Source organism: Cutaneotrichosporon oleaginosum (genome assembly GCF_008065305.1).
Source record: "Cutaneotrichosporon oleaginosum strain ATCC 20508 chromosome Unknown ATCC20508_contig02, whole genome shotgun sequence".
Lineage (NCBI taxonomy): Eukaryota > Fungi > Basidiomycota > Tremellomycetes > Trichosporonales > Trichosporonaceae > Cutaneotrichosporon > Cutaneotrichosporon oleaginosum.
Window position 1 is genome coordinate 3,020,416 of NW_027072171.1, and position 26,889 is coordinate 3,047,304.

Genomic DNA, 26,889 nt, shown 5'->3' on the forward strand with positions numbered 1-26,889 from the left:
TATGGCTCGTCGGCGTCCCAATAGGAACTCGTTCATCTGAGCCGATGTTGCCGTTTGTCCTCTCAACTTCAGTTCCTAAGACTCCAACAGACACATTCCATTCCCAAACGCACCGGTTCCTTTGGTACGAGCGCACCATCTCGTGCATGTTCTTTCCAACACAACGGCAGATTATGGCTTCAAGTGAACCTTATGTGGAGCGCCACAGAGACGTGGGCAATCCACAATCTCCTCCCCCTCCCCCCCACCCCAAGGGAGACCATGGGATGATCCAGATCCAACAGAGAGCGAGGCCGAGGGAGAAGCGTATTCGCGCGCTAGAGCAGGGCGATTCGCGCTGAAGAAGGTGAGCTCGCGCCCCGCTCTGTATTGACGGATGAAGTCGACCAATATAGCAGCGTAAGGGGAAGCAGGAGATGCCGCGAGCATTTGTGACGGTGCTACGTTGGAGCGCGCCATGGTTGAGTTTACGCGAGGTAAGTAGACAGCTTTAGAGCACACGTCATTCCCACAGACGTCGCAAACATCACTCGAAAGAAGTCGTCGGCGGAGAGTAGCAATGCACTGTGAGACATCACCTTCATACTGCACCAAACGTGTCCCGATCTCTCCAGAGCCATCGGCCAGCCTGAGCGGGAGAAGAGACCTCTGAACTGGTGGACGTATCAGTGCCAAGATGGATGAGTCACACAGGTGATCGCACAGTCCCATTCCAGATTTTATCATCGGATACTCACTGCATCATCTAAGGCTTGTGCTCGTCAAGGAAGCGCGAAGGCAGCTCGCCCAGGCGCTTGACAACCGGATCATCACTCTCCTCGGCCTTGCTCCAGCGCACGTTCCCCACACTCGTCTCCCCCTCTTTGCTCTCCTTCTTGAGGGGGCGCAGGCCGTACTCGCGCAACACCCCTTCGCTCGAAACGCTGGGCGAGCGGAACACAGGGTCAGCGCCCTTGCCCGTCTTCGGGAACGCGATCACGTCGCGAATGCTGGGCGCGTCGGCCAGCAGCGCAATGAGGCGGTCAAATCCGATGGCGATGCCGCCATGCGGGGGAGCGCCGCACTCCAGCGCGCGGAGGAGGTGCTGGAAACGCCCTATTTCCTCCTCGTCGAGCTCGAGCACCTCCTTCATGACATACTTCTGCAGCGCGGCGTCGTGGATACGCACGCTCCCGCCACCGACCTCGGCGCCATCTAGCACCAGGTCGTAGTGCTGTCCGCGGATGCGCGCGACGTCGCCAGCCTCCAGAGCCGGCAGATCTGCGGCCACAGGCGCAGTGAAGGGGTGGTGCGTCGACGCCCAGCGGCCCTTGGAGAGGAAGGCCTTGTCCTTGTCCGCCTTGGTGAACAGGGGGAACTGAGTGACCCACACGAAGTGGGGCTCGGTGGGCGGCTTCACAGTGCCTGGTGTCAGCGCCGAAGAAAAGCACGTGCTGCCTCCTGATTAGGTGAGGCGCGACTCACCCTTCTGGATCAGCTCGTCATAAAGCTGCACACGGAGACGGCCGAGAGGCGTCCACCCGCCCTCGGGAATCTTGGGGCGGCGGGATACCCAGATGACATCGCCAGGCTGCGCGCCGCCTGGGAGGTTGGGGTCAAGTGTCAGGCCGAGGGGAAGAGTGAGCACCGACTCCTTCGTCCAGCTGTACTGGTTCTCGGGAGTGATGCGGACGTAGTCGACCTGGTGTCAATTGTTTCTGAGGGACTGTTTTACTCACATATGAGTTCTCCGCGCCGACCTTCTTCACGTCCACCGCATCGGCCCAGGCCTTGGGAGTGACCATCCACTCAACGGTGCTGGGGCTCTGGTCCATGAGGATCTTGTCGAGCGCCTCGTCGCTCATCGTGGGATAGTATCCCACGGGCAGGGTGTACATCTCGAAGCGCGTGTCCGGCTTGTCGCTGCCGTACACGTCCATGGCCACGTCATAGGGCATGACCTTGAACCCGTCGGCGGGGATCTCATAGCCCTTGACGCTCTTCCAGATGCGCCGCACCAACCCCTCGACGACCTCGCGCACCTCCCCTCCGCCGATTCCCCACGTCCCTTCCCCTGTGCCCTCGACGAACGCCATCTCCAGGTCGATCTGCGTGAACTCGGGCTGGCGGTCCTTGCGTCCGTCCTCGTCACGGAAACAACGCGCAATCTGGAAATATCGGTCGACCGCGCCGCCGGCGACGAGCAGCTGCTTCGCCTGCTGAGGGCTCTGCGGCAGAGCGTAAAACTTTGGAGAGGCACCGCGAGTGGGGACCAGGAACTCGCGCGCACCCTCAGGAGAGCTGTTGACCAGCATGGGTGTCTCGACCTCGGTGAAGCCCTTCTCGTGGAGGTAGTTCCTGGTGATGTGGGCGACGTCGGAGCGCAGTCGCAGGTTCTTGACAAGAGCCTCCCGTCGCAGATCAAGGAAGCGGTACTCGGCGCGCAGGTCCTCGTTCGCAAGCGGCGGGCGGTTGGGGTGGAAAGGTACCTCGCCTGCAGGGTTGAGGAGCGTTGCTGTGCTCACGTCCACCTCGACAGCGTCCGAGGGGCTGTTCACAGTAGGAGGCAGGGCTTTGCCTGAGCGCGCAACCACCGTTCCGCGGACCTGGAAGACGCTCTCAAGCGGCCATCGCAACATCTCGGCCGCCAGCTCCCCGCGCGCAACGAGCTGGACAACACCGCGCTGGGTGCGGAGGTTGAAGAACGAGACGTTCTTGTTCGCACGCCGCGCCGCCTGTAGCCAGCCAGCGAGCACAACGTCCTTTCCTGCGGCCTGGGGCTCGAGGTCGGCGGGGTCGTGCGTCACGCGCTCCCGGGGGCCGGAGTGCGCGCGCAGCGTGTCCGAGGGCAGGGAGAGAGGTGCAATGTGGTCGCTTGCAGTGACCGGAGGAGTGGTGGAGTTGAAGCGGACAACAGGGCGCATCCACCGCAGGCTTGACGGACGCAGCGCGCGGCGTGCAAGGACGCGAGCCAGCATTTTAGAAGTGGTGTATTGTTGTTGGATGGTGTGGTGACGACTAACTCGAAGCTGAAAGTGGAGGGCCTGACTTTTGCCGGCGTCGCCGAATTCCGCGTCTCATCTTCCGCATCTTCCACCAGCCAGTTATGTCCCTCCGCTCCGCGATTCTCAAGGCCGCCATTCCGCTGGTCCCCGAGGCGGGCTTCAGCCGCGCGGCGCTGACCGCGGGACTAGCGTCGCTGCCGTCCTCCTCGTCCAAGGTGTCGGACGAAGCGGGCCGCGAGGCCGTCATCGACACTCTCTTCGGCGGAAGCGCGGCGTCGGACGCACCGCGTGCCCTGGTGCAGGCGTGGGAGGATGCAGGACGCGCCGTGATGCACGGCGCCGGGAAGGGCGACGCATTGGAGCGTCTCCACACCGTTCTGGGCCGGCGGCTAGAATGGAGTGCCAGTGTCGGCGAGCACCTTCTCGACGTGAGTACAATCCGACAATCCTGGGCTTAATCTAACTGCAGGCTCACGCTCTTCTTGTCGCGCCCACCACATCAGCACCTCTCCCACGACCCCTCCTCGCGCTCCTCGATCGCCTTCCTTCCCCTCCCTTTCCCCTCAACCGGGTGACCGACCCCCTTCCGAACAAGCCGACCCTCGGCGCGACAGGTGGACGTCTCCCCCTCCCGGGGCTGCATGCCGCTGCGCCGCTCGCTTACGCTTGGCGGGTGGCGGACGAGGCTGTGTATGCTGCGCAGCCAGACAAGGGGAGACAGGGGGTCATGCGCGAGCCTGCGGGCGCAGGCGTAGAATGGTACAGCCATCGGGCAGGGCTGGCGCTTGCGTATCTTGAAGCTGGTGAGTGCAGGCATAAGGGGGGAGCTGGGCGTGTTGCAGAGGGTAAGGGAGGGCGATGGCGGGCACTTCTGCCTTCCGCGACGGCTCGAGCGAACCGCCGAGAGATCGGCTGTTTCCTCGACAGCCAGCGTTCCTCTGTCAACCGAGCTGACCTGCAGAGGCGCATCTTCTCCAGCCCATCGACACGGCTACGAAGCCTCCGACACCCGGGCACAACCCGCACCTCTCGGCCGCACTTGTGTCTCTCCGTGACAGCCTGAGCAAGTACGCGACGGCTCGCCGAGGCTTGGGAACGGCGGAGAGTGCGACAGAGAGCGCCATCTCATTCCTCGAACTAATGACGAGGAGTATTGCTGGTATCGTGCGCAGCCGGGGATTTTAGAGAGAACATGCAGTTCATCGTGGTGTCGTGCAGTGCCAAAGGTGGAAAGGCGAGCTACGAGCTACGGGGCTAGTAAGGCAGGCTGGAGTGCTAGGGGGGATGTCCCATCACATGTCCAAGCTGATCGGGGCGAGCCATGGGGCTCCATGCATACAGTCTCTCGACTCAGCAGCACTCGGTCATGCTCTTCCGCCTCCTCGGTGCAGCAGTCTCGGAACTCGGAGTCTGGAAATCGCGTGTCTCCACGGATACAGAAGGGCCGGTGCCACCTCGGTTTACGCCGATCTGTCGAGTCTTATTGGTGGGGCAGCGCTACGGGAGAGGGGCCGGGCTTAGCCGGTCACCACCGGGTCAAGTCCCACTCCACTTAGTCATCGTTTCTACATTCTCCATCACACACCAACCCATCTCATCGACAACATGCAGGGGCTCATGAACGGCGCAGACTGCAGCGCGGGGGCCAACCCCCTCAACCAGGTTCTCAAGCGCGAGGGTGTCGACAACTCGCTTTTCCGCGTGAGTAAGCTTGTGGGGGAAGGAGAGGAGATATTCGCCACAGCCCACCTGAGACTTTTGGTCGTCTGCACTGGCTTTCCGCATGACGGCGGCGACGACATGGGAGCAGCGCCGAGGTGTCTTCGCATGAGCAGCTGCCATCCCAAGCTACAGCTCTACAATTTTTCCAGAGCTGCGGGGTCGTGCACATCGCACCTCTTGTGCACTTGCCCATCTCCTACCTCTTCACCCACCTTCCCCACCCCAATTACCTCCGTTTCTCGCTGACATCAGGATCGCATGGGCACGCCCGGTGCGGGCTCGTCGGCACAGGCAGCCTTCCGTCCGCTGCAAGGCTCGTCGCAGGCCGGTCCCGCGCAGGCAGCACAGGTTCCGCACCCATTCAATCTCTCGCACTTGTCGCAGGCGCTCAGCCAGCCAGGCCCAGTGCCCCTGCCAGTGCAGCAGGGCCCCGTGCACCGCGCAACTCCCGACTTGTCAGCTGAGTGGGAGCGATTCCAGTCCCGTCCCGCACAGGGGCAGTGGCACCAGCCTGCGGCCGCGAACAACGCGTGGGCCGAGTCCTTTCACCAAGGCAAGGGTAAAGGACGCGCCGCACCTCCGCCTGCACAGGAGTACCAGCACCAGCAGCACACGCCAATGATGGGTATGGGCGGTATGGGCATGATGATGCCGGGTAATCCATTCGGCGGAGGCCTCCAGACATACCAGCCTCAGTTGCAGCCAATGTACTCGCAGCCTCAGCAGATGGCGCCCGACCATGCCAAGATGGAGGCGGCATTCGAGCAGGCGCTTGCAGACGCGCGCGCACAGAGTGCGCCTGCCCAGGAGAAGGAGGAGGTGAAGGAAGAGGAGAAGGTCGAGGAGCCGAAGGAGGCTCCGCCCGCCGAGGAGCAGACCGACTTCAAGGGCGACCTCGAGGCTGTGTGGGAGAGCCTCAAGCCTGAGGCTGAGCGCTTGAACCAGCTCGCCGAGTGGGAGAAGGAGTTTTCGCAGGTGAGCAACCACGAACAACGCTGGCGGGACCTCGGCGGATGTCTCGAGGTGCTTCCCCGAATGAATCCAGCTGACAGCAGTTTGTCGACGGCGAGGACGACACGTTCGATATTCTCGAGCGCGACCTGAACCGCTCGGACATTGGGCAGACGCCTCTCGACGAGCAGATGGAGTTTGGCACGGGCTCGGGCCTCGAAGGCGACTTCACGGCGGAGAACGGTCTTCCCCCGCAAGTCCAGTACCACTTTGCGAACCCGAACAAGTTCGACGTCATGTCGCCAGTGCAGGCATGGAACGAGGCCAACCGTCTGCTTTCAGCTGGCGGCTCGCTGTCGGACTCGGCACTCATGATCGAGACGTTCCTGCGCCGCGCAACGGACGTTGAGTTCGAGCAGACGGGCGTGACTCGCGCCGCGGCGTGGGCGGTGCTGGGCCGCACGCAGGCTGAGAACGAGATGGAGGACAAGGCGCTCGCTGCCTTCGAGGAGGGGCGCAAGACGATAGCGGACAACCCAGCGGCACGGCAGGTCGCCGGCGAGTTGCTGACCAACCTCGCCATTTCGTACGTCAACGAGAGTCTGGATCTCGCCGCCCTCACCACCCTCCACCAGCTCCTGGAGACGCTGCACCCGACGCACGCGGGACAGGCACCGAGCCGGTCCGAGTTCATCGCTTCGGACAACCCGTGGGCGCTGCACCAGCGCATGACGAACCAGTACCTCGCGCTCGCGCGTGAGCAGTACGCGAGCGCGGGGAATGTCGACCCCGACGTCCAGGTCGGCCTCGGTACCTTGTACTACATGCAGGGCGAGTTCGGGGAGGCGCGCTCGTGCTGGGTCGCGGCGCTCGGCGAGCGCCCCGACGACTACCTTCTCTGGAACCGCCTTGGCGCGACGCTCGCCAACGGCGGCGACCCTGAGGAGGCGGTCGACGCATACCGCCGCGCGCTCGAGATCAAGCCGACGTTCACGCGTGCGATCGCCAACCTCGGTGTCGCGTGCCTCAATATCGGCGTGCACCGCGAGGCGGCCGAGCACTTCCTCGCCGCGCTCGCGCTTCAGCCCAACGATGGCGGCGGCGGCACCGCCCCCGAGGCCTACTCGCTGTGGGCGACGCTGCGCAGAGCCCTTATCGCGCTCGACCAGCCCCAGCTCGCGGAGCAGGCGCGCCCCGGCACCGACCTCAGCATCTTCCGCAACGCCGGGTTCGACTTTTGAACCCCGCCACCAGCATGTACATGTATGCGGGCTGCGCCACCTCCCGCCGCAACGGAGGCAGGAGCTCCTCGCCAAATTCCACACCCGGCGCGCAGCGGCCGCCGCTCGCCGATCCTCCCGCGTTTTAGAACTGAAAATGTACGACGTAGCGTCTCGACAAAGCATATCCCGCTAGTGTACGAATGGATGCATCAAACTCTCCAGTCGCTCAGGCTCCAGTACAGATACAGAGTGCTTCATACTAATACTACTTACTAAGCCTTACGGCTACGCGTCACACGCACGGGCAGTGCCGTCTTGCGCTTGGGCTCGGGATCGGGCGTCGCGCTGTTCTCCTTGTCGGCGACGCCCTTCGTTGTCGACGTCGTCTTCTCAGTCTTGGGAGCAGCCGCCTTGCGCGGCGCGGCCGCCTTCTTCTTCGGTGCGGCCTTGGGGGCCGCCTTGACAGCGGGCTCCTGCTCCGGCTCAGCGTCGCCCAGCACACGGCGCGAGCGGCGCGTGACGGGCTTCGGCTCCAGCCGGCGCGTGGGCGCGGACTGCGCCTCCTCCTCCGGCTCAGCCGTCTGCGAGCGGGTCACTCGGCGCGTGGGTGCAGAGTGGGTCTCAGGTGGAGAGGCGGAGCGCTTGGGGGGTGCGGCCTGGCGGCGAGTGCTGCGCGCAGGGGCAGAGACAGGCTCCGGTGACGCTGCCGCAGTTTCCTCAACCTTGACACGGCGACGGGTCTTGGGAGCGTGCTTCTCGACCTCACGCTCCTTCGGCTCGTCCTGGGGTTTCGAGGCAGCGCGCGTCGTGCGGGCGGGGATGGAGCGCGTGGGCACGCGCGAGCGAGTTTGCGGCTTAGGTGTAGGCTCTGATTCCTCCCCGCTCTCGCTCGCGCTTCCCTGGCTCTCCTCATGAGAGTTCTTCTCTTCAGGCTCCGGGAACACGTCACCCAGTGCCATGTGCGGTGTAGGGGGCACGGCCTTCTCGGCAAACAGCTCGCGCATGCCGCCCAGCGCAGGCGAGGGGTGGGGCGCTCGGAACATCTCGCGCATGCCCGCGAAGCTCGGCGTCTTAGGCGACGGCGCCTTGGGCTCTATGAGGTCATCCAGGCCCAGTGTGGTGGGCTTGGGCGACTTGCGCGAGAGTAGGTCGCGTATGCCAGCCATAGAGGACAGTGAGCGGCGGCGGTTGTTGCGGTCTGGTGTGGAGTTGGCGGGGGCAGGCTGGAGGGGTGGGGACGGAGACTCTGATGGGGAAAGGGGGTACAGGACGCGCGCTACATCCTCCACTGCCGTCGGTGTTGGGGGAAGGCTGTCGACCTCCTCAATACGGTCGACGCGGGGCGTGGGCATGCGCTTGCGCATGCTCCCGAACTGCTTCGATGTCGAGCTTGAACGCGCGGGAGTCGAGGTATTGGCGTCAAAGGAGACTGTGCTCTTTTTCGCGCTCCGCAGGGCCTCGAGGAACGTCGAGCGGCGGGGCGTTTCAATCGGGCGCGGGACCGAGTCGCGGAAGCTCTCGGATGGCGCGGCGGGCAGATGCAGAGGAGTGGCGAGGGCGGCGCGCTGCGCAGGGGTAAGGCCGCCCCTTGCCGGAGTCTTAGACGGGGGTGTGGCTGGAGGAGGAGTGGTTGGCGCCTGCTCCTCTTTCTCCTCAGGCTGTTCTTCTGCCTTGATCGCGCGCCCCGGCGTATACACGCGTTCAGGCTTGCCTAACCGGTTAGGCGTCGGAGGGATGCGCATGCCCGTGGGCAGGTGCTCGCTCACGGAGCTGGGCTGCTCCGCAAACCGGACTGGAGCCGCCCCGATTCCAGCAAGCGACAACCGCGCGCCTGCGTACATTGTGCGCTTGGGCTGCGGGGTGTAGAAACGCGCTGCGACGGGAGAGGGCGAGCGCTCGACGTCCTCTGGCGGACAGACGAGTGAGTGGTCCACTTCGTCATCTATGTCGCTCGAAATATCGCCCATTTCTTCGTTGTCCTCGTGCGAGACGTCGCCTTCGTGAGAGTTGTCGCCTTCGTGGCAGATGTCGCCCTCTTCGAGAGGGAACTGCTCTTCGTTGGGCTGATCCCGCTCGTCGGCATAGTTCTCCTCATACTCTTCTCCGCTTTCCTCCGTCACTTCCTCCTCCTCGCTTTCGCTGGGCGACCCTGGGTCGGGCGAGGTGTGGAAGTCGAGGATACGTGCTCCGGGCTGGGGTCAACTTTACCTCTTCAACAGCACTCACAATAGAATACTCCGTGTCCAGACTCTCGCGGTCCGAGTCCGAGTCGTCCACAACTCCCTGCCCGTCCTCATACACCCACTGAAGCCCGGGCGTGTTCTCCTTGTCCTCGTCCTCACTCGCCTCGCTTGAGTCCGAGTCTGGTTTGGGCGGTGAGAGCGTGCGGCCAGAAGAGCGCCGCCGCCGCATCTCCACATGGCCCGAGACGATTTCACTCTCGACGGTCTCCGCCTCTAACCGCTTGCGAGCGGAGCGTATAAGTAATGCGCGGCGAAGAGAGTCGGAGCCAGGTCCCCGAGGAGTTGCGTAGGCCGCGCGAGGGGTCACCACGGGGCGTCGTGGACCGCCCATAGGTGATACTTCGGGAAGGGGGATAGGCGCGGGGGTAGGAGTCGCGGGGGCGGGAACGTCGTCATCGACGCCCTCGTCCACTCCGCCGTACGGGTCTTCCTCCAAAACCGCCATCTCGTCCTCGGAGACGTACTCGTTCTCGTCCTCGTCCATGTTGCGCTCAAATGGGGGCTGGGTAGGCAGCGCGAAAGTGATAGTCCGTGTGCGTGGTACCGCGCTTGTATTACGCAGCGGTGCCCGACCCTTAGGCTGCGGGGTCATAAAGGGATTCTTGGGCTACAGTTAGCACTGGGGTTTCCCAAAGGACACCCACCTTGTCATCGCGCTTCTCCAGGTAGATCTTGTCACCCTCATCACCCTCGGCGAGGCCCACAAGCTCGTCGAAGACGAGTGGCTCGTCCTCTTCCTCCTCAACAGAGTCAACTTGGGAGCCCTTACGGGCGGGGGTGGCAAAGCGGCTCTTGGCGGGGGAAGGTGCGAAGCGCTTGCCCTGGGGAACAATGCTGAGGCGGTGGCTCAGTCGCCGACTGTCACGCGCAGGCGTCCTAGCCGGCGAGTGGTAAGAGGAGGCGAGAGTGTCGCCGTACGAAAAGCGGAAGAGCTTCTTCCTGATCTGAAGGGTATCGCCGTCGCCCAGCGCGAGCACCGAAGGGGGGAAGTACTGCTTGCCGGCCCCCCCGGCGGGGGTATATATGAGCCCATTGTTGCCGTGCACAATGAGGTTGGCCTGCTGTCAGTTCATCCACGCAAGATCTCACAATGCCCGACTCTTCGTCGAAGAGAATCTCTGCGTGCATCTTGGATACGTCCTCGAAGTACAGGCGGATGTCACATTCCCTCTCGCGGCCGAGGGTGACGCGGGTGGTGTCGAGGGCAATGTGGGACGCGACCTCGCCAGTCTTGCGCTTGAGGAGGTGCAGCGCCCCGTAGACGTGGGGCATATCGACGTCGGGAGACGGCTCCCTCATGACGAGTGTCGGTGTGTCGTCGTCGATGGATGTCGTCAAAGGAAGGATGTCAGACTTGGAACCGCTGTTGTTGTTTGTTTTCGTTGAGGAAGGTCAGTCGCGCTCGTTGGGTTCCCCCACGTGGAATGAGTATTCAGCCCCCCATTTATGAGAGGCGGCGGAATCAAATCGTCAACCTTCGGCCAAGAGCGGCCCCACTCCCTGTGTGTCATGCCAGTCACCGTACGAGACCAGCCCGCTTACGGAGACCCTCGCGGGACACCGACATGCAGAAGCGAGACGCGCATCGCAGCTCATCTCTACCGCTCTCATCGTCGTCTTTCGCCCGCTCCTCGCTGCGCCGTACCTGTGTACACACTGCGCCCGTAGTACGATTGGCGCCGTGTCAAACCCGCGCCAAGCCTCCACTCAGGTCCCGCCGCCCGCGGACTTATCCACCACCTCGAACCGCCACCCATCTCACCATCTATGCCGTCGTACGGCGCGACCTCAGACATGTCCCGGCCCCGGTTATCGCCGCGCACACGGCGGCGCGAGCACCGCATCGCCCGCGCCGCAGACAGCACGCCTGGCGCGAGCGTGCTGTCGTCGTTTTCGAATCTCGCGAACACGATCATTGGGAGCGGCGCGCTCGCCTTCCCCTCGGCGTTCGCTAGCATGGGCCTCATCCCCGGCATCGTGTCGTGCTTGTTCTCGGCTTGCACGGCAATGTTCGGGCTGTGGTGCTTGAGCCGGTGCGCCGAGCTCGTGGGCAAGAAGCCTGGAGACGAGGGCCGCAAAGCGAGCTTCAACGAGGTCGCGCGCCTCGCGTTTGGCAAGGGATGGGTCATGCGGCTGTTTGATGTGAGTGGGGATGCGGGACAAGTGGCCGCGCGCCGCGTAGCGCGCAAGTATGGAGGGGAGCGATTGAGGGGCCACTTGCTCCATTGCTTCATCGCTCCTCGTCCCGTCACGCGTCGCGCGACGCGTCACGATGTGACAGCTCAGAGTTGTGCTCACCCCAGCTCGCCATCGCTATCAAGTGCTTCGGCGTGTCAGTGTCATACCTTATCATCTGCAAGGTGAGTTGCAGTGCGATGCGGGTTCAGTATGACCGGCGTATCGGCTGACGTTAGACGCTACTTCCGCAAGTATGCAAGACGTTCGCGCACATCTTCAAGACGACCATCGATCCGGACTCGATGCTTCTGTCGCCGACGTTCTGGCTCCTGCTCACCGTCCCAATCATTGTCCCACTCTCATTCATGCGCACGCTCGACAGCCTGCGCTTTACTAGCCAGATTGCGCTCTCTTCGGTGCTCTAGTGAGATTTCTAAATGTGGTCGCGTAGCTCACCGCAGCATGGTCATCGTCGTCGTGTGCTGGTACTTTATCAAGGGTCCTGACCCGAACCGCGGCGAGATCGTGCTCGGTCGCTTTGGCGCCAACACGCTCTCGTCGTTCCCAGTGCAGGTCTTTGCTTTCACCTGCGCGCAGAATGTGAGCTGCCCGCGTTGCGGTGCCTCTGTGCTGACTGCAGCTCTTCCCGATCTACAACGAGCTCAAGGACCGCTCGCAGGGCAAGATGAACCTCGTGATCGGCTCGTCCATCATGTCCGCGGCGTCCGTGTACGAGCTGGTGAGTACCAAATAAGCTGGGCCAGGGTTGACTCCAGCTCGGTGTGGTCGGCTACCTGACCTTTGGCTCCAAGGTCAGCTCCAACGTCATGGCGATGTACCCGTCCGACTCGATGGTGGTCGCCATCGGGCGGCTGGGTATCGTCTTCCTCGTGGGCCTCTCGTACCCGCTGCAAGCCCTGCCATGCCGCTCGTGCCTGTATCTTTTGACATCGGGGATCATCAAGGGCAAGAAACACAAGCTGCTGCCGCAGCAGCCTGAGCCCGAGTCCGAGTCGGACGACGACGCCTCAGACTCGGGCATCAGCGGACACGAGCAGGACTTTCTCATGCCCAAGGTGGGCGACGGGGCGCGCGGCCCGCCGGCGGCGGAGATGCCGCTGAAGAAGTATATCGGCTTCACGGTCGGCATTGTCGTGGCGGGCTACTGCATCGCGTTTTTGGTCGACGAGCTGGACATTGGTGCGTGGTGGTGTGCGCAGCGCTGACGCTAGTGCTGAGCTTTGTCGGCTCGACCGGCTCTACGATCATCAGCTTTATCCTACCGGGATTTGTGAGTTGCGCCTGCGCTGCGGCGCGAGTACGAGCGCTCGTGGCGCGCTGACGCCAGTTCTATTTCAGGCTGTATCGCGACCAGCGGGGGATCACGAAGTGGCTCGCCCTCGCGCTCGGCATCTACGGCGTCGCCGTGATGATGTTCTGCCTGACGAACAATATCGTGCAGCTGAGCCAGAAGCCACGGACAGGCCACTAGCTGCGCACGGACATGTATGCTAGAGGCTAGATGTGAGAGTCAGTCAGGACGGCAAGCTACGGATGGTGCCGGGCCGAAGCGAAGGCGATGCGGTGCATGTCTTGCGCGCGTGGTCGTCAGGGGCTTTGCGGGCAGCGGGCTACAGCAGGGTCTGGGAGCGGGCAACGAGTCCACAGGCGTACTGTACTTGGGCCGAGGGGGTACAAAAGGCAGGGTCCGGGCGATGAGGCTTGCCGCGGCAGTCGCTTCACGTGGAGCCAAACAAACGGGGCGGGGGCGGGGGCAGGCGGTGGGCGGCGGGCGGTGGGCGGCGGGCGGCGGGCGGCGGGCTGTACGGCCGGATCGATCGTACTCCACCTGCCACGTTGGGCGGCGCCCGGCCATGCCAGCCAACTGCTGCTGTTGGCAGAGAGCAGTGAGTGGCGACGTGGCGGATTGCGAGCTTTGTGGTGGCGACGGCTTGGGTCCAGTGACCCGGTGACCCGGCGACAGGGGCGTCTTGGCGGCATCGGAAGCAGCACGACGTCACATCACAGAAGGCGAGCGCACGATCCTCTGCTGCGCCGCATGCGGCGTGCTCGGCCAGCAGTGAATTGCTAGAAGATACCAGGCCATGTATAGTGTACTTGTGGCACGCAGACGCAACCGCGGCGGCGGCGTGCATGCCGCCGCGTCCCTTGACCGGGGCGCGGGCGAGAGAGCATGATCGGGCGTACTGGAGGCGGCACATGTGTCGAGGGGCGAGAGAACTAGAGAACAAGGCAATGACAACTGCAGAGCGGATAATTGATAATCAGCCTCAGATTCATCGTGCCCTTGTTCGGCGCCCTGCGGCCAGCGGCCAGCCGCCAGCGGCCAGCCGCCAGCGGCCAGCGGCCTCGACGGAGCGGAGGCGGAGAGTGCGGAGAGGCTATTCGGCGGGCTTGGATGCGAGGCACACCCACGCTGGTGGATTGAAGCTTAGAACGCCGCCTGCATCATGTCGGGCCAACTTTGACGGCCTCACCTCGGAGGCCCGGAGGAGAGGACCAAGAGCCGAGTCGGATCGGGCGTACTCGTCATTCTGGTATGCAATATATGCAACGCAGTGCGAGCGCCAATACGCCAAGTGCGCCAGTGCACGCCATGTTAGTGAGTGCTTGTGCGTGTGGCCATATGGGACATGGATGGATAGTAGAGCGCTACGAGCGCTAGAGCGAGCGTTGCTGGCGCTGGAGTAGGACTGGTACTGGAACAGGGGGGGTGTGCGTATGCCTCGATGCCTCGTTGCCTCGATGCCTCGATGCCTCCCAGCTATTCCGGAGAATAGAGCGTGTCATTAGAAAGACAAGTGTACCCGCACAAAGTAGTGGCTTCCCTGAGATAAAGTAGAGCCTACGCACACGAGCAGAGCACTGTCCCTGACATGCCCCATCTGTTTGTCCCTTGATCTTACGCCCTCGCCCCCCTCCTTCCCCCTTGATCCCTGCAGCACATGGACAGTTCCCCACTCATGCCACTCACTCTCCCGATCTAGTCTTAATAAAAACATCACGTATCCTAATGGACGGGATTAAAGTTCATCCTAATCCATCAACCCCATCAACACCTTGTTAGCACCCTCCAAGCTCCAAGAGCTAGCTCCTCTTCTTCCCTCATCATCCTCATCCTCGTCCTCGCCATCTCCACTCCCCTCCTCCCCCCTCCTCCCTCCTTGTTCACCCTCTTCCATCTCCCCCCCCCCCCCCCCCCCTCTCCCTCCCGCAGGCCGTGGATTAACTCATCCGCTCAGCCCGGATCACCAATCTCCCCCCCCCCCTCCCCCCCCAATCAGGCCCGTCACCCAAACCCAAGCCCCCCACCCAACCCTTGCTTGCCCCCGGAGACCCGATCCGAACGACTCAGGTGGAGCTCGCCAAGTATCCAACAGTCCACTGGCCATCACTGGTCCGTCGGACCAGGCCGTCAACCCGTCCCTCTTCTTCAGGCGCCCAGGCCCTCACTACTGGTCATATCGAGGCTCGAGTCGCGAGTCGATCCGCACCAACCCAACTCGCCAGAAGGAAGCATACGCCGCTTGTCAACTACACTGTTCTCGCCGTCCTCGTCGCCTGCACACCTGATCGCCCAAGTTCCCGCCAATCTCACCCGCTGCGCAAGACCTTTCTAGGTGGCGCCAGAGCAAAGCGTTGCGGGAATCACCAAGGGGTTGGCAGTGCGCGTGGATCGACCGTCGTCCAGGTTCCTTGAATATACCGCGCGACCTCGTGGGTACCTCGAGAACCCACAGGCCACCAAAGACGTTTACCACGCGGTACACCTTGAACACCGACGTTGTCAGTGGCCAACCATCCAACCGCATCTCTTCGCTCCATCTTGTTTCTACTACTCCTCGTCAATCATCGACTCGTCGTCGTCTTCATCCTCCGCTTCGCCGCCACGCCTTGATCCGACTCGACCATCTCTGTGCCCTTCGTCTCCAACTTCATTTCTGTCTCATTTTCCCTCTCCCTCGACTCGACTCGACGAGTTTCAACCTTCGACAACACCAACACATCACCCACACATTCACTCAAACAACCACGATTTCCACTATTCAACGCACACAATCTGACTGTTAGCGACTCGCTGGCACGCACGTCTATCCGATCAGCACAATCGCTCACCTCGGAGCCAGCCAACTCGTCGACTCCACCCTGCAACAACAGCACCCGCCTGCGCCCATAAGCACGCCATAGTGTCCGGCGTAGTGCACTCGGCCTCCGCTTTGCGCAGGCCGCTCACCCTCCTCTTCACCAACGCCTGGCCTCAAGACGACAGCCTGCTGTCCCCCGCGACAGTGGGCCTTCCACTCTCCCTCCTACCCCTCTGACTCGTCACATTCCCTCCTCGCACTCCGGCGTAGCCCCTCCGCCGCCGCCGCCGTCGCCGCTACCACCACACACAACACCCTTGCCAAATTCTCTGTCGTCGCCGCCGGAGCCGCCCCCGCCCCCGCCGACCCCCGCCACTGCCAACAATGATGCGGCCAAACGGTTATGAGTCTCCCAAGACACCAGCAGCCATGTCGCCCCCAAACCGCTCCGTTCTGCTCGGTCGTTCACCCTCCCCACGGGCTCATATGGGGCAGTTGTCCACTCCTCCACGACTGCCCAGCATCACCGCTCAGCAACCCTTCGACTTTGATGATCCTAGCCACTCTCACACAACCGTTTTTGGCTTCAGCCCGCCACGTTCTCAGCCGCCACTACTACCATCAAGCTCTCCAATCACCTCTCACTTCTTCCTCCCCAAGGCCGGGGCCGCTGTGCCCATTCTCTCCCCCTCTCTAGGGGCAGGGGAACATGGTCTACAAGGGCCACTACTTCCGGGGTTGGAGCCCTCCAGTCCGCGCTTCACTGACTCGCCCTATGTCCTAGCAGGAGAGTTCCCTCCCCGATCTCGTCGCAACTCGGCTGCGGTCGTTTCGATCTCTCTCTCCTCGCGTTCCCGGTCAAGAACGCCCCATGGGCGAAAAGCCACCCTTCCGGCAGAGCACTCGGGCTCTGGGACGCCCAGCAAGGCGGCTACGCCTCGCGTCAACCCAGGCGAGGACTGGGCCCCCGGGGCACCGGGGCTGGACAGCATGGACGGGGGGGATGAAGATTGGCGCGCCCCCACGGGTGGCATCATGCTCGACGCAGACGAGTCCGCCGACCACTTCTCATTGCCGGACGACGACGACGACGACGACCATGGCCGCAGCTGGACCGCCGAGTCCGAGGTTGGCGTTACTGACGTCCTTCGCCCTGGCGCCATTTTCGGTGAGGGCCTCGAGTTTGAAGGGGACATAATCAAGCCTGCGACAGGTCGTCTAGACATTGCCGGAAGCAACGACGCCGGAGTGCCCCTCCGTCGCGACGGTAGCAAGATCGGCGTCCCACGCAAGCAGACCAGTACTTCGAAGCGTTCCTATGAGGTCATCCGCCGTCTCGGCTCCGGATCGTACGCTGTCGTGTACCTCGTTCGCGAACAGGGTGGGCGCAAGCGCGAGTTTGCCTTGAAGTGCCTGTCCAAGCACGACCTCGAGGAAGAGCAGCTCGAAACCCAATTGTTTGAGGCAACCATTCACCTGTCGCTCCCGATCCATCCCAACATTGTCACACTTCACGAGACGCTGCAGACAAAGAACTGGCTGTTCCTTATGCTCGAGCTCTGCCCAGGGGAAGATTTGTAAGTTGCGCCCCCCCCCCGCAAAATGAGCATTGAGCCGGCAGCTGACCGTAGATTCTACTGGTTGGAACGTTCGCGGGACGCCTCGCCACCGCCCGCCCACTCGCGGTTGATGGGAGGGCAACATCTCGACAACGGGATGGACATCATGTCCTCCTCGCGACTATCATCCTCAACCATTCCGTTCTCATCCTCGCAGCTCTTCTCTGGCTTTGGGAACTCGTACAACTCGCCAAACGCATTCTCACCTGCCGCTGGCTTTGGCTCCCAGTTCAGTGGATCACCGGCATCGCTCCTCTTCGCCCACCACAATGGTATGGCGCAGTCGATTGGGTCCTCCCACGCTGCAACACCCCCGACGCCTTCCCTGCTCTCGTCGTTCTCGGCCAACACCCTTCTCACTTCGCGCCGTCTTCGTCTCATCGCGTCCATGTTCTCGCAAATGTGTGAGGCGGTCGCCGTCTGCCACGATGCGGGTGTCTCACACCGCGACATCAAGCCCGAGAACTTTATCTGCTGTGACTCGGTGGAGCTCGAAACGGTCGCGGAAGGTGACGATAAACCGGACTTTGGGCCACAGGCCAAGCGCAAGGTCGTGGTCAAGCTGACCGACTTTGGCCTCGCGACTACGGACGAGGACTCTGGCGACGTCGAGTGCGGATCCAAGCCTTATATGGCTTACGAGTGCCGCAACAATCTCGGCCCATCGTACCGTCCCGCTCCGGCTGACGTGTGGTCGCTTGGCATTGTCCTTATCAACATGTTGTTCCACCGCAACCCGTGGAAGGACCCCATCGAGGGCGATCCCAACTTTGACGCGTACTATGATGACCCTGTGGGCTTCTTGCAGACAAAGTTCACGGGCATCGGCAAGGAGGGTCGCGACGTATATTGCCGAGCACGTTCTGTGCATCGAAGTCGAGGACCGCGTGAGCGCGCGTGAGCTTGGACAGTGGATCCGTAATCTCCCGGAAATGATTGGTGGGCGCCGCGCAATCCACCGACTCAAGATGGACCGACTCGAGAGTCGCAGCAAGGCTGTCGCCACCGACAAGGGATTGTTTGTCAAGTCGCCCATCATGGCCGAGCCAAAGCAGAAGAGCGCTCTGGCCTCTGCGTTGGCTTCTTCGGCCCTGGCGTCCTCGGCTCCGATCTCTGTTCCCAGACCCCCCCCGACGGGCCCGTTGCCTCCTCCTCCAGTCATGCCCTTCAATCAGCCTATACCCGCTGCTGTCCCACAGTCTATCGCTGCTACAATCCAGGAGGTGCCCAGTCTCTCGTCGTTACCTCCGCACCAGGAACTCGTGGAACAACCCGGACCAACACCAGAGTTGGAGCCTGACGAGATACGTTCAGCCACCACAGTCGACGACAACCCGACGCCTACCGACATGAGCACTGTCGTCTCCCCCGAGCCCACCGAGGGAGGGGATGAAGATGCCGATCTAGGCGATCTCGACAACAACGACGGCTCAGGGGCCAATCAGAAGCGCCGAAAGCGCGGCGTCCGCAAGGGCAAGGCAGCTCAGGCAGCTCTTGCCGCGGCCAAGGAGGATCCAGAGGACAAGACGCGGCGCGACGCCCTTCTGGCTGAGCTCGTTACTGCCTCTCAGGACTTGGCGCGTGATCTGTCCAAGAAGAAGCCGTTTGACCCCACTCGCATCGAAGACTTCCCGCCGCTCGGTATGGACCCCAGGGAGGCTGCCGCTGGACGCAAGTCCAAGTGGAAGGACTTCCTCGCTGCATCCAAAGGCAACCCGCAGCTCGAGGCTTTGGCCCGTCGGGTGGCCGAGCGGGATGACGGTGGCTGGTCCGCTCCAGCCAAGTTGCAGCAGAGCAAGGACAAGGACGTGCTTTCTCGTCCCAGCATCAATCGCCAAACTGCCACGACGACGAGTTCAGTCGTCTCCGCGAACACCGCGACATCAAGCGCCGCAAACACCGCGACATCGAGCGCAACAAGCTCCAGCGGTGGCGGTCCTGAGGATGACGACTGGCGCCGCCGTGCGCGCGAGCGTGAGCGTCGCGACAAAGACAAGGGTATGGACTCGCGCCCCTCTACGTCATCGTCCCGCCGGGGCACGACGGAGGACTCGAGCCGTCATCGACAGGCTACTATTGCCGCGGCGGCATTAGCAAATGGTCTCGACCCTATGGGCTCGTTTGGTCGCCCTAGCCATCTTCGCAATCACTCGGTTAATCGCGGCGGCTCGCCCCTTGCAGGACCACCTCGTCACCCTCGACTAGAGCGTGACAACGCGGACCGCAATGATGGTCGGTGGGCGCCGTCAACGAGCTCAATCCCCATGCCCCTTGGGGGTCGCAAAGACGACAAAGTGAAGCATGTGACCCACGAGGTGCGCGATCGCACCGACCGTCCGTGGCGCGAGACGCGTCCGCGTGGCGAGTTCAACCCGACCAAATCCGCGCCAGCACCCATGGCTGAGTCCAACTGGGCCACTTCCTCTTTCACCCCTCCAGCCTCAACCGCCGCCTTCGGAGGCTCGAACGCCTCCACTCCCACTCCGACCGCTGCCAAGCCCACCTTCCCGTCGCAGTCTTCGGCGACTTCACTGACCACAATTAATGGCAACGCCACCGCCAACGGCGCGGCCGTATCCCCAGAGATGCCTAACAAGCCCAAACTAAAGGGCCAGATAAGCACTCTTTCCAACATGCTCAGCCGGCTCAAGACCAAAGGTCGCGACTAGCTAGCTTCCTCGGCCCAATTTGTCCTGTATCTCCACTACCATTTCACAAACAACTCCAAACCCAAACGCACAGAAGGTCATCACAATTTTGCATGTGGAACTCCATCATAAGACGAAAAGAACTGTAGGATTAGTGGTGCATGCATGGACGATGGTGAAATCGAGATTGGGGTGGACCTTGGGCTGCAGGGGAGGAACGAGTTGTGCCTGAATTGGAAGCAACCAGCCATCGGCATGCTGCACGCGAATGACTTTGCGGGATCAAATGAGCGGCTTCTCCCTGGAGTCGAGCGACCACAACACACAGCTCTGCTGTCTTGATTGCCGCCCATCCTCGATCCATCTTTCAATACTACTCCTCTTAGTAGCCCTGTTTATCAATAACACCAACACTGCCATCGTCAACGACATCACACCCATTCAATCTCCACCACGACCCTCAAGAGCTACAGCGAGCTACCCAGCCATCTACTGCCTGCGTCCGCTACGCCCGTCACAATGGGCATCGACTACCTGCGAGCTCGCATCACACCACTCTTGGCCACGTCCACCAACACACCCCTCCCAAGCACCCATCCCTCCGTCCCCTTCCCCAAAGAGCGCCAAGGCTCACCAATGGTCAAGAAGCACGAGCACATGTACGGGCGTGACGACCCGTACCGCGAGCACGACATGCCCTCCAAACCAGTGCGCGAGCGGGACATCATGCGGGAGCGCGAGCGGGACGCCATCAAAGAGCGCGAGCGGGAGGCGCGAGACCGCGAGAGGCGACAGCGCGAGCGCGACGCCCAGCGCGAGCGCGACGCCCAGCGCGAGCAGGAGCGGCGCGAGGCCGAGGCAAAGGCTAAGGCGGAGCAGGAGCGGGCGGCGCGCGACAAAGACCCAGAACCAAAGAAGCGCGAGCACACACGTCCGCCCACTGTCATCGTCGACCGCGAGAAGGGCGCTTCGTACCGCCGCATCGGCTTTCTCGGCGAGGTGAGTACCGGAGTGAGATGCGGAGACATGGGGAGTCAGCGGAGCGATGTTTACGATCCGCACGGACGCTGATGGCAGGGCGGGTTTGCGCGGGTATACGAGGTTGTCGATGACGCACACGACCGCAAGGCTGTCAAGGTCGTCAATAAGAGCAATATCAAGACGAAGCGCAACAAGACCAAGGTGTGTTGACAGAGGCAGCAATTCAATTCAAGTGAGACAGAGCTGACCCAACTCAATTGTTGACTCGACATCCTCGACCACAACAACGCCCATTCACTCCATCGCAAACAACATATAAACTGCGATCGTCTGCTTTCTCCATCCATCCATCTTTCATCTCTCATCCTCATCCATCGCGAATCCTCACCTTCGCCATCCACCCATGCCGCGCTATCGCAACACTGGCCGCCGCCGCTTCAAAATCCCTGTCCCCGTGCCCCGTCGTATTCTTGGTGGCATCGGTCGCACGATTGGCATGGCTTTTGTCGGCCTCATCCTTGGCCCCATCCTCGTTAACAAACCTGCTCGTGGACGTCCGGCCGCTTACCGCGCTCACTCCCCCCACCCCTCTTTCTCCTCGGACGACGACTGATCGTCCGACTCCGTTTGTGATTGCCCCAACAGCTCTGGGCCGAGATCAAGCTTCACCAGATGCTCAAGCATCCCAACATTGTGCGATTTGACGAGTGCTTCGAAGACAGCGACAACGTATACATGGTACTGGAGTTGTGCGACCACGGGTCGATGATGGACCTGCTGCGTAGACGCAAGCGCTACACCGAGCCCGAGGCACGTTTCTACCTCGTCCAGCTCATCGGCGCCTGTCAATACATGCAGGACATGAACGTCATCCACCGTGACCTCAAGCTCGGCAACCTATTCCTCGACAAGAACATGAACGTCAAGGTCGGCGACTTTGGCCTCGCCGCCCTTATTGAAAACCCAGGGGACCGCAAGAAGTGAGCGAGATGGCAGAGTTGCGACTAACAGCAGGACTATTTGCGGGACGCCCAACTACATCGCCCCCGAGGTATTGTTTGACACGGCCAACGGCCACTCATTCGAGGTCGACGTGTGGTCTGTGGGAGTGATTCTGTGAGTGGTGGCGCCGGTGGCGCGAGTGTAGTCCGCTCTGACGATAGTTACACGCTTCTCATCGGCAAGCCCCCATTCCAGACAAAGGAAGTCAAGGCCATCTACCGCCGTATTCGCGAGAACAGATATGAGTTCCCCGAGGACAAGGAGATCTCAGCTTCCGCTCAGAATCTGATCATGTCCATTCTCAACAGGGATCCATTGGAGCGTCCGACGCTCGACGAGATCCTTGAACACTCGTGGTTCCACGACGGTCCCTTCCCCTCCCACGTGCCGGTGTCTGCGAATGATGGGCCTCCCGACTTCTTCAATCTCAACGCCGCGCAGAGCCGCCGCAACTTCGACAACGTGCATCGCCGCGCGGCGGGCCAGACAGAGACCGCCACTCCCCCTCAACCCCCACGCGTCGAGGCGCTCGGTACATCCATCCTCGCTCAGCAGCGCGACTTCAAGGCTGCCGTCGAGCCAGGGAGCCCCATTTCCGCTCTACTCAACTCGGCACGCCAGCCGCTCGTCCAAGCGCCTGCAGGAACGAAGAACAGCGCGCTGCTGCGCAAGCTCAACGAAGCCGGGGCGGCGAGCACCCTCAGTCCCGGGCGCCGCGGGACAGGCCAGCGCGTCCCAGCCTCCGTATCTGGCCCTGCGCCTTCTTCCCGACCACCAGCGATGGACAACGTCGCCGAAGATGCCGAGGAGGAGGAAGACGAGGGCGTCGACCCCGGACCGGAGACACCCGAGCGGCCAGGAAGTGGCCGCGAGCTCGCGCAGCAGAAGGCGCGCATCGTGTCCGAGATGGCGCAGATGCGCATCACCGACTCGGACAGGGGTTCCGACAAGGAGCCACCACGAAAGGTGCTGAGCGAGGCGTCGGTGCAGCCCTCATCGTCTCTTCCCGTGATCAGGGTCGCGACGAGCGGGGACGGGTACGACCGTGCGGAGCACAACCTCGCGGAGGCGTTGGCGGCGTATAAGAGCCACGGCGGATGCCGGGTCCCAGGTGAGCTGGACAGTACGGACTGTCAACTGATGTCAGACGGCACAAACTTGGAGGCGCCAAAGGTGTTTGTCGTATCGTGGCTCGACTACTGTGCCAAGTATGGGATGGGCTTTGCGATGTGCGACGGGACGGTGTCGGTGCACTTCAACGACTCGTCGTCGCTTGCGCTCGCGCCGTCGAAGAAGCACATCGAGTACGTGGACGAGCGGCGGCGGAGCGCGTTCGCGCTCGCGTCAGCCCCCGACTCGCTGGCCAACAAGCTCTACCTCCTGCGCAAGTTCGAGGGATACATGCTCTCGCGGCTGTGCGGGAACTACGAGTACACATGGGAAGACGTGGGGCGCACACGCGACCTGGTCTACGTCGAGAAATACCTACGCACAAAGAACGTCATCCTCTTCCGCCTCTCGAACGGCATCCTCCAGTTCAACTTCTATGACCACACCAAGGTCATCCTCGCCGCCGACGGCCTCTTCGTCACCATCATCGACAAGCACTACGCGATGCACCGCTGGCCGCTGGCCGACATGCTGCGCCCACAGGGCGCCACCGAGCGCGAGCGTGCCAAGCACGAGCGCTTCATCTCCAAGCTCGAATACGCGCGGTCCGTGCTCACGCGCATGCGCGCGCACGGGGGCATGGACGACGACGGCGAGCGGAAGAGCAAGGACAAGGGGAGGGAGAGGGAGAAGGCGCGCGAGCGCGACGCACGCCCCATCCGTGGATAACGGTTCATTGTACATTAGGCCATGCATTCTTAGACGCTCCGGATGCGCGGGACAGAAGGCGTCATTTCGTGGGGGGGAGTACGGTGTTCTTGAGGGGAAGCTGTAACGCACCCGCAGTCGTGGGTTTGGGGTGTGGAACCTCGGTTATGACGCGGATGTGGCACTGTGGCGGGGCGCGCCGCAGCGGTTGTATTACGATATGTTATGTGGCACATCTGAGTAACTGGTTGGAGGAATTGCAAGCGAGAGGCTGGATGTCGAAACTCGGGGGGTGCAAGAAGCTGGAGCGCATCATCGACCGTCATGGCCTGAGTGCGCTGAGCTGCACGGAACTTGGCACGACTGCCACACGAGCGAGCATCAACAGGCGCGTAACGAGTCGGTTTTCTTGCCGTGTGGTATTAACGCTTTATACAGTCTCGTTGTCTATGTTCCGCCGCGTACCACGCACCACAGCCTCTCCAGGACTCAAGTATCAGAAGCATGCGGACGTGCCGGATGCATCGGATGCAGCCTCTGAAACGGCCCGCACCGGGTGCCTCTTCCAACCATATCTTACGGCACTGCATATCTCGACCTCGGCACATTCCTACATCACGTACAAGATATCGGCGCCGCCGGGACACAGCCCGGTCTTGGTCCACCGGCAGCCGCCGAGGTTGGGGATCCAGACGTAGTCGTACGGGCCGTCGCACTTGCCCGTGTTGCGCTGGATGCGGTGGCAGCCTGTGAGGGACGGGCGCACGATCTGGCGCCCGCCGAGCTTGCACGGTCCGCGGCACCTCGAAGCACCCCGCGCGCGACGGCACGTACTTGATTGCGTTGGAGCCGGGGCACCACCCGTCCAGCACGCCGTAGCATTTGCCGCCGATCTGACGCGTGTCGGGCTCGTCGATCGAGATGGGGGTGGCGGCGGCTGGGGTTAGGGGAGGAGGAGTGGACGTAGGCTTACCTAGAGTTACGAGGAGGGCGAGGAGCTTCATGGTGGTGGATGGTGATGGTAGGGGATCGGAAGGGACCTCTTATATGTTGCTCCGAGTCCCCCTAGATGCGACCAGCCTTGTCTGGCAGTATCTTGCGATTCCCAGGCGACAGCCTGGAGTCTCGTCACGAGAGTCTCTTCGCAGCTGGCATCGAGATGGTTTGCCTCCTCGTTGATCACCGATTTCCAACACACCGCTTTCATGTGACCGCGGATAGCACAAGGTAAGCGAGGTGGGAAGGGACCACACCGCGGAAGAACGTGGGGGACCGTGGTGAGCAGAGGGGCAGTGGTGTTTCTTGCTGCACTGCATAGAGAGACGAACGTGGCGACGTAGCGACACTTACCTTGCAGATCGCCAAGTCAGATGAGGCATCCTAACGGTGATTGCAAACTTAGGCAAGGATCCGGCAAGCATATCGTTTCTACAAATCGATTGCAGCGCACCCGAGAGTTTCTGGTGAAGAAGAGCAGCAGCCCCAGCCCGTAGGGCCTGCGGCTTCTTGGCGGTTAGTCTGAAACTGGGATGTAAGAGTTATCCGGCGTCTGCGCCTCTGAGAGATGCCGGAGGTCACCCATCGCGGGTAGGCAGCGGCCGCACCGCTATCTGGATGTGGGCATCGCACTGGGATAACGGTCATCCGCGCCGCACAGTCGACGTTGATGATTCTGTTCAAGGTTGGTGGGGTCCCGCGTGGTCAAATGTCTCTGCACCCAACCCACTGACTTTCGCCAGCGTAGCAGTTCTTTGACGCTGAGGACCAACGCGAGAGGTGCTTTGGCTGGCTTTCCTGGCAAACAGCCGCACCACGATTGTAAGCGGCACCGATGACCAAGTAAGGCCCACCCAGGTACCTGAACCCGAGCGAAGGCAGCCACTCTACAGCATTTTAGGCATATGGGTGGCTCCTGTCAACGAACGGAAGCTGTAAACCGTACACGACATCAGTGCCACCGGGGGGCACCAGGCCCCCTCGTGTGACTTCACATCAACTCTCCGATTGGCATCACCTCATGGTGTCTCGTCAATTCCAGTCGAGCTTGTTAGTACCGTCCAAGTGGCGTCAGCCCCACACCATTACCGTCAGAATCCATTCCACCACCCGCGAGCCAGCCACCCGCCTCTTGATGTCGAATGGTGCATGCTCAGTCATTGCCAATGGTGTTGTTTCTCTCCTACTTCTTGGCCCGCTCAGCGGCCGCCGCGACTGCCGCCTTGTCCTCGCGCGCGCGCGCCATGACCTCGGTGTTGTTGTTCCGCATCTCCTCGTCGGCAGCATACTGCTCCTCGGCGGCACGCAGGCGGCGTGTGAAGTCGGACACCTTCGTCTTCTGGCGGGTCGGGTACAAGTGGTCGTACGCCGCATCGGTGTCCTCTGGCCGCCGCTCCTTGATTGCGGTGACAACGGCTGGTTCTACGCCGCGGGCGCCAGCGTCAGGTGGAAGTTGGCCTGGTGTGAGCAGAAGTACAGGGTCGGCTTGATCAGAGGAGACGAGGTGCGCTGAAGGGAGAGAGAGACGACAGCCGGACAAGAGGGGAGAATGGCTGGCCGAGAGGAGAGATAGAGAGATCCAACAGACGAGTGACACCGGAGGAGGAAGGTGCTGACGCCTTTTAACTCACCAGTCAAAGCCCGCTCGCGGTTCATCTTGGCCTCCTCAGCCTTGTTGCTGATCATGTAGGCACCGACCACCATCGCGACGACGGTGAGACCCTGTGCGCTGGGGTTAGCGCGCTCGCTGAGCGGACGGGCGGATGTATGAAGGCCGCGAGAAGGCAGAAGGAGAGCTGCGTCGCAAGCGCCGGCGCGAGGAAGGTTGCCACCCACCCCACCCCACACTGTCACTTGTTGCTCTCCGTTGCACTCTGCGGCTAGCCCCGCTGCACCCACAGCACAGCGTACTCACGCAACACGCAGCCGCAGGAAGTGCTGGAACTGTTTCCGGTTGCCACTGCGCAGGCTGGCCGTGGCGCCCAGCAGGGCGAAGGTCGTCGCCGCGACGCCTATTGGGACCATGGGCTGTTCCTTGCACTTCTGCCACCCGTGCTGGAGGTAGGTCATGCCCTTGGGCTCGTCGTTCTCTGCGGGCATTGGGGTCGTCATGGTGCGATGTGAAGTGGCGCAAGTGAGCGAGTGAGAAAAGGAGAGCGGAAGGACGGCGAGAGTAAAGACGAAGAAGAGAATGCGAGGTGACGGTGCTGCCGAAGTGGAGGAAAACGGACACGCGGCGTGCCTGACTCCACACGTCCCCTGGCCCGACCTCGCCGTTCGGAATCGCGGCGGAATCACGGCGTCTGACTTTGTGTTGTACTCTGCGTCCGCATTCGTAACGGCACAAGGCAGACTCGTCTGTGCATTGCCAGCGCCCCGTTCATGCGGAGCGTCCCGACTGCACGATAACTGCGGGGG

General features: G+C 62.1%; 9 protein-coding genes across 9 annotated transcripts; 5 read left to right on the forward strand and 4 right to left on the reverse strand.

The window, feature by feature from the left end:
• Window positions 1-745: 745 nt before the first annotated feature.
• Window positions 746-2,957, reverse strand: COLE_02888 (uncharacterized protein; the record flags this gene model as incomplete). Its single annotated transcript, XM_018419555.2, has 3 exons — window positions 746-1,404; window positions 1,465-1,681; window positions 1,719-2,957. The coding sequence occupies 3 exons, from the start codon at window positions 2,955-2,957 to the stop codon at window positions 746-748; spliced, it is 2,115 nt and encodes a 704-aa protein (XP_018277159.1).
• Window positions 2,958-3,085: 128 nt separating this feature from the next.
• Window positions 3,086-4,169, forward strand: COLE_02889 (uncharacterized protein; the record flags this gene model as incomplete). Its single annotated transcript, XM_018423801.2, has 3 exons — window positions 3,086-3,412; window positions 3,454-3,787; window positions 3,946-4,169. The coding sequence occupies 3 exons, from the start codon at window positions 3,086-3,088 to the stop codon at window positions 4,167-4,169; spliced, it is 885 nt and encodes a 294-aa protein (XP_018277160.1).
• A 420-nt stretch (window positions 4,170-4,589) lies between these two features.
• On the forward strand, window positions 4,590-6,898 carry COLE_02890 (uncharacterized protein; the record flags this gene model as incomplete). Its single annotated transcript, XM_018424854.1, has 3 exons — window positions 4,590-4,685; window positions 4,959-5,681; window positions 5,762-6,898. 3 exons carry the CDS (start codon window positions 4,590-4,592, stop codon window positions 6,896-6,898), a joined length of 1,956 nt encoding a protein of 651 aa, XP_018277161.1.
• A 254-nt stretch (window positions 6,899-7,152) lies between these two features.
• COLE_02891 (uncharacterized protein) lies at window positions 7,153-10,422 on the reverse strand (the record flags this gene model as incomplete). Its single annotated transcript, XM_018426853.2, has 4 exons — window positions 7,153-9,072; window positions 9,107-9,730; window positions 9,768-10,181; window positions 10,213-10,422. 4 exons carry the CDS (start codon window positions 10,420-10,422, stop codon window positions 7,153-7,155), a joined length of 3,168 nt encoding a protein of 1,055 aa, XP_018277162.1.
• A 468-nt stretch (window positions 10,423-10,890) lies between these two features.
• COLE_02892 (uncharacterized protein) lies at window positions 10,891-12,793 on the forward strand (the record flags this gene model as incomplete). Its single annotated transcript, XM_018420931.2, has 8 exons — window positions 10,891-11,265; window positions 11,427-11,483; window positions 11,538-11,725; window positions 11,763-11,901; window positions 11,942-12,040; window positions 12,078-12,501; window positions 12,534-12,592; window positions 12,650-12,793. 8 exons carry the CDS (start codon window positions 10,891-10,893, stop codon window positions 12,791-12,793), a joined length of 1,485 nt encoding a protein of 494 aa, XP_018277163.2.
• Window positions 12,794-13,455: 662 nt separating this feature from the next.
• On the forward strand, window positions 13,456-14,013 carry COLE_02893 (uncharacterized protein; the record flags this gene model as incomplete). The annotated part of the gene is made up of 1 exon (XM_018419556.2): window positions 13,456-14,013. One exon carries the CDS (start codon window positions 13,456-13,458, stop codon window positions 14,011-14,013), a length of 558 nt encoding a protein of 185 aa, XP_018277164.1.
• A 6,180-nt stretch (window positions 14,014-20,193) lies between these two features.
• Window positions 20,194-23,496, forward strand: COLE_02894 (uncharacterized protein; the record flags this gene model as incomplete). The annotated part of the gene is made up of 6 exons (XM_018423339.2): window positions 20,194-20,673; window positions 20,752-20,856; window positions 21,301-21,635; window positions 21,670-21,771; window positions 21,819-22,768; window positions 22,805-23,496. The coding sequence occupies 6 exons, from the start codon at window positions 20,194-20,196 to the stop codon at window positions 23,494-23,496; spliced, it is 2,664 nt and encodes an 887-aa protein (XP_018278374.1).
• A 401-nt stretch (window positions 23,497-23,897) lies between these two features.
• On the reverse strand, window positions 23,898-24,479 carry COLE_02895 (uncharacterized protein; the record flags this gene model as incomplete). Its single annotated transcript, XM_065626244.1, has 2 exons — window positions 23,898-24,412; window positions 24,449-24,479. The coding sequence occupies 2 exons, from the start codon at window positions 24,477-24,479 to the stop codon at window positions 23,898-23,900; spliced, it is 546 nt and encodes a 181-aa protein (XP_065482513.1).
• A 1,414-nt stretch (window positions 24,480-25,893) lies between these two features.
• Window positions 25,894-26,583, reverse strand: COLE_02896 (uncharacterized protein; the record flags this gene model as incomplete). The annotated part of the gene is made up of 2 exons (XM_018423340.2): window positions 25,894-26,200; window positions 26,387-26,583. The coding sequence occupies 2 exons, from the start codon at window positions 26,581-26,583 to the stop codon at window positions 25,894-25,896; spliced, it is 504 nt and encodes a 167-aa protein (XP_018278376.1).
• Window positions 26,584-26,889: the final 306 nt, after the last annotated feature.